At 43.2% G+C, this 6,000-nt stretch overlaps 1 protein-coding gene across 1 annotated transcript in view; it reads right to left on the bottom strand.

Moving 5' to 3' along the window:
• Nucleotides 1–6,000, bottom strand: part of CSMD2 (CUB and Sushi multiple domains 2) — a 560,683-nt gene that overhangs the window by 218,584 nt on the left and 336,099 nt on the right. Inside the window, exon 13 of the mRNA XM_034754071.1 lies at nt 3,911–4,093. Within this exon, the coding sequence (XP_034609962.1) occupies nt 3,911–4,093 (183 nt within the window). The remainder of the gene's footprint in view (nt 1–3,910; nt 4,094–6,000) is intronic.

The following is a 6,000-nucleotide window of genomic DNA, read 5'->3' as shown; positions in this document are numbered from 1 at the left end:
AAAAAAACAAATTGGGGGCACCGCTTTTTGGCGCCCCCAAATCTTGGCACCCTGGGCAACCGCCTAGTTTGCCTTAATGGTAGCACCGGCCCTGAGGGCAATTGTAGCAGAACTTCAATGTAAAACCATTAAATTTGCCCCCATGTCCTCTTCACGCATCCATGATCATAATCATTTACAGCTACATGCACATATATATGTACACACACACACACTTTACCTTTACAGTGCTTGACGGGTCCAGCAAACTACATCTCCATGAGCGTGAAGACACTGAACTAACGTGCCAGGAAATGATTCCATGTCAGAAATAATTCTCCTGAGACACTCACCAGCACAAGTCATGGAGGAGGGGGAGTGGAAGGCAAAACCATCACCCATATTCACCGGGATTTGGTGTCAAAAGGTATCACCTGGCAGTTACAGCTTATTCCATAATTATCCACAACGTAAAATGATCACACATTTGGCGCAATTGTCTCACTTGCTCATAGCACAGGATTGGACCATCGGGCATGGCTGGTCAGGGTTTGAGTGCTTTAACAGGACAGCGTGAGGAACCCAAGACTAGAAGAGCAAAGAGATTTGGGGGACGGAATAGAACTGTGCAGGGGAAGTTGTCAGAATATCTTAGACACGAGCTGGCGCTAGCCAGGGATGCTAGTCTTTCCCTTTTCTTTAGCTCTGTAATTCGCACGTTGTAAAATCTATACTTTAAATGCAAAGCCTGATCATGGAATCTGTTTTGAATCAGGGCCTAGGGTTGCAATAGCCCATCTAAAATCCAGGTAAGAATTACAAAACGCCTTATTTTTCATAACACAGATGTGTGTGTTTAAGTAGCAATACGGACACGTGATTGAAAGTTACACTTAGTGCAATGGAATGGGGCATTCCAGTCAATCTGGCCATACATTATACCAGGGTCATCACTGTGGTATATGAACAACCAGTCTGCTCCCTATGAAAGTTCTGTTACCATGGGACTATTTCCCCATTCTTAAACCTGCTTTTCTATTCATTCACAGGTAACTACAGTTTGATTATTGCCTCATATTCATATCAGATCCCACCAATGCATCCAGATGCGGCACCTACTAAGATTAATTAGCATAACTGCATGTCTGAGGTACTAATTTTCTCCCTTAGACACTTCCTCACCCTGTTTTCAATATCTTTAAGTTCCTGATGGACAACCACAACTTGATACCGAAGTGATGATCTTGGTTCTATTGTGCTATGAAAGCTGGATCACCCCTGCTTGTGAAAACGATACCAACCCTGGAATGATGTTACAAATGGTAGCTTTCAAAACGCACATCAGGGTGAATAACTGCAACCATGAAGCTGGTTTGAGGTCTAAGAGACGCTGCGAAGTGGGGAGAGAGGTCTTCCACATCTAGTAATGATCGTGGCGGAGTGCAACAGAGACGGTCATCATCAGCTAACAGCAAACATGTGGATGGATAACTGCACTCACCCCTTTCAGCTACAGAAACGCAGTGAGCGAAAGGAACCATTTCCACTAGATCAGCCAGTCAGAGGGAACCTATGTGCACTCAAGGCCAGACATACTCTGTCCCTAAGAGGGCAGTACAGTGCATGCATGGGACAGTCTCCTGAAGATGCCCAAGGGCCCCACGTACATAGCATGAAAGGTTAAGGGGTATGACGACAACCACAAGGATAAAGATGGAAGGTCTTTTATCGTGAAGACATAGACAATGGTGGATTCAGGAATCCCTTGCAATAAGGCAGGTACATGATGATTTTGTGTGGCCACATCACTGGAAGCTCAGGCCATGAGTTCTCTGAGTTCCATACATCATGGACATAAATCATTTGCTCAGGCCAGCAGATGCTGCTTTAATCTTCTTCTGCATTTGTCATGCGTTTGCAGCTAGAATTGGAGGCACTGAATTGTTTGCATATTCCAACTAGCAGCATATGAATCAGGTTACCTTGTTTTTCCACCTGATGCCCAGTACAGGTACAGATACAGACTTTATGCTGAGTTACGTTCTTGTGCCATTCTATTGTGTCATCTCTGCTGACACACATTCATGTGATGGTGTCTAAAGTAACCAAACACAAGAGCGGCAGGAGGCGGACAGGCAAAACTTCTTTGCGCTATCTATACATTTTGCTTTTTTGGTTAGTAAATATCCACAGCTGGACCAAAGGGGGGTGGAAGGTGCTGCATGATTTTAACTGGTGGATTCATGGCTCTTTAGTGATCATGTTTCTCTTCCCCTGCCCCGAGCAATATGGGCTTTGGTATGATGCCCATCCCCCAATTCTGTATCTATGGACAGAGTAAGTGAAAATTCCACACCTTTATTGGACTGAAGATGGGGAAATTTCAACCGTGCTAACATTTTGATGGAGCTGTGTCACTCCAGGTACCCCAGACGTGAATAACAGGCATCTATCAATTGTCAGTCCGGGGGAATCTCAGAAACAGCTGAAGGTTTTGTTAAAAATCCCCAAAATTGGATAGTTTGGGGTAGAAAAAAACTGGGTTGGAGTGTCACAAAAAAAAGGGCTGTCTCGTGAGAATTCTAGCACTTCCCATTTTGATCAGGAGGAAGATACAAGGGGGACTATTTTCCTCCAGCGTCTCAGGGTGTGTTTGCTTTTGGACAAAGCCAAGCAGTGCGAAAGTGCATGACATTTAGCAATAGGCAAACCTTGTGGACGCCAAGGGCTTTCACAAATTGTGCAAGCGGCTTAGAGGTTTTGCAAAACTTGTTCAAAGCATGTGAAACATTTACCCTATAATTTAAAAGCAAGTTTACTTATTTGCAACTATTGTTCTTCCACAGTTGCCTCTATGCATTGCCCCTTGTAGCAAGGGTAATTCAATTTTCAAATAATATATTTGTTTCTCTAGGCTTTGCAATGTCTTTGGTACAGAAGAAATCTACGTAAACTACAAGTGAGTACCTTGGACGGGATGCATGTGTGCATTTATTGTATTATAATAAATATACACACAGTGTATCATTTTAGGAACATTTCTGCTGTCTCCTCTTGGCATACTCTTCCACACACTCGCCTTTCCTCTATATCTGTTATTCTCTCTCAGCTCCATTTGATCATCCTGTTGTTTCACTCACTTTCCCTTCTCTTCTCCTCAAAGCTGAACATTCAGATCCTAGAGTGCTCAAGTGGGTAAAATATTAAACACAATGAGTTCACTCACCCTCAGCTGGGGAACAAAATAAAGTAAATACTTTTGTTAACCTTGTTAACAGTTTCCTTTTGGGTGACGGTTCCAATAATTTATAATTTTATTGTGCTTAACACTATCAGTTAAAGGGGAGATTTTCCAAGGGCAGTCAGGACTACTGAAAGCCAGAAAGAATTGGGTGCTTAACTCCCGCTTATGCCTCTGAAAATCTCCCCCCTAAGTCACTACTGGGAGCATCAAACCCTATTTCTGCTGAGATTTAAGACAAATTTAAAGTTGAGATTTGGAGGCAGGAGACGTGAGAGCTGTCAGGTTACAAAGCAGAATTAAATGGCCAAAAATTGAATCTAATTTAATGGGTTTTTACCAGCATGGAACATTCCACTTTCTCTCAGAGATGAACCTGAACCCAAATCCTGAAACCAAATACCATTAAAAAATAAAAGTCGGGAGGAGAGATTGGAATCTGAAGCCAAATCCAAATTTTGAGGCTGTCCCTTTCCCCTGTAATGGACAGAACCAAATTCTCAGATTCAAACACTCTCCAACATTGGGGGAGTTGAAATCTTGATCCATATTTTGCAGTTTGGCTTCCATCTCTCTATCTCCAGTATTTTCTGCATTCTAGATACTAAATCCAGTGCACAAATGTATTGCGTATGTAGCTACTTCACTGGACATTGCAAACACTTTAAAGCAGCCCCCTCACTGACTTACAAACACAGACTGGTTTCTGAGCGGACCACTGGCTACTCTTTTGGCAGGTAATTGTTTTCTGTCCCTTCAACTCAAAGGCAGGCTGGCATTCAAACTTCAAAGTGTCCCCGTGGCGAAATGTTGAGCCTTCTCTCTTGCCGTAGGCTGGTATCCCAGGATCGCCGCAACTCCCCTGGTCAATTTCTGAAAGAAAATAAAACAAAAGTGGGGGAAAAAAGGTTCTGGCAAGGGGATACTTTGTTGTAATGTTTGTATTATGCTCTTGCTTGTATGCTATCAACAGATAACATGTGCATTACCCTTACATAATGTCACACCCCTGGGTGGGTCACTGGCATGGGGGATTGAACTTGGAGCCTCTGTATCTCAATGCATGAGCCTCCATTGCTCAAATTAAAAGACCCACCTCTATTAGCTAATGCACCAGCAGCCTTATGGTCCCCTAGCTATGTCCCAGCCACCACTACACGGGGGCAGCATGTTACACTGACTGGGTGAGTGGTACATGTATCAGTGTTGGGACATCAACTAAAGCAAGTAATTATTTTAAACAGCTGTATTTACAGGCACGGTGATGGTTTTCCTGGTTGATTGATCTGAATTGCTAATCTCTTTCCATCCATCCTTCTAACTGATCTATTTCCAATTGCCTTGCTAAATACGAAAGTACTACAGGGAAAGAGAGATTGATTGTTATACTGATTTCCCATGCAGCTGAATATTTAATCCGGGTGGCATGAGAAGTGGACACAGAGTTACTGTGAAACCTTTGGGGAGGGAGGGTAACTGATTTGCGAACCCGGCCATTGAAATACAATGAACGATTTTAAAATCCTCTTTAATAAAGAAAAAAAAGTTCTATAGATCTCGGTAACGGAACTCTCTGTCTCCATCAACTCATGTTCTATCTCAGGAGTAAATAAACACATCTATAGTACTCGTTGGAAACTAAAATCCACATTGAGCCTGAAGATATTCATTTACTTCTCAAAGGCTAGATTCTGCCACACTTACACTGAGTATAAGACTCAGGCAATGGGAGTTAGTTGCCTATATACCTTTGAGGGTCTTGGCCTTATCAAATACAGTAGAACTCGGAATTATGAACACCAGAGTTACGAACTGACTGGTCAATCGCACACCTCCTTTGGAGCCGGAAGTACACAATCAGGCAGCAGCAGAGACCAAAAAAAAAAAATAAACCAAAAACTAAAAAGCAAATACAGCATGGTACTGTGTTAAATGTAAACTAACAACAAAATAAAGGGAAAGCAGCATTTTTCTTCTGCATAGTAAAGTTTCAAAGCTGTGTTAAGTCAACGTGCAGTTGCAAGCTTTTGAAAGAACAACCATCACGTTTTGTTCAGAGTTACAAACGTTTCGTTCGTGACTCTGACGTTAGCCCTGTGGGAATGAGGTGAGGTGCTCTGATGAGTAAAGCAGACTGTGGCCCCAAGTTGAGGGTCTTTATCGCTACAGATTCACTACCCTGGATACTGAAATCCTAGATCCACAGAGCACTGGTTGAAACAGGACAAGCTTCCATCCAGATGCACCTGGACTTCATGCATCTGCAGGGAACTCCTATAGCAGTGTGTCACAGGGTGAGCTGGCCCCTTTAAGAGAATCTGAATTTAGCCTCACCTGTGAGCAATGTCCCTCTCAGACACTGGGAACTCCCTTGCTGAACTCCTAGTCCTATGATCAGGAAGATAAAATAGTCACAGGTGAGGCTGATCCCAAAGTCCTTTAAAGGGGATAGGTCACCCTGTGACACTCCCTACACACAGCAGATTCAATCCTCTGCCCCATCCTGAAACTAACAACAGTGCCAACTGTGTGGGTGGTTTTATTATATGGAAGGCCATCAGTTCAATCAACGGACGGGGCTGAGGCCGGCTGCCCATTTCACAGAGCCCAACAAACAGGGGGCAATGAGTGATCGACCTTGCTTGTTTCAAACCAGTGACCTGGGATTTGTAAAGCTCTGCATCCCATTTATCATTCCCAACTATATCGTTTTCACTCAGTTTTCTGATCTGAGCTAATAAAGGAGCAATGTCTCACGTCACAGATGGAACAGTTCAACC

The sequence above is a fragment of the Trachemys scripta genome, chromosome 20 (genome assembly GCF_013100865.1).
Source record: "Trachemys scripta elegans isolate TJP31775 chromosome 20, CAS_Tse_1.0, whole genome shotgun sequence".
NCBI classification, from domain to species: Eukaryota; Metazoa; Chordata; order Testudines; family Emydidae; genus Trachemys; species Trachemys scripta.
Note: the sequence above shows the minus strand (reverse complement) of the source record. Positions and strands in the feature narration are given on the sequence as shown.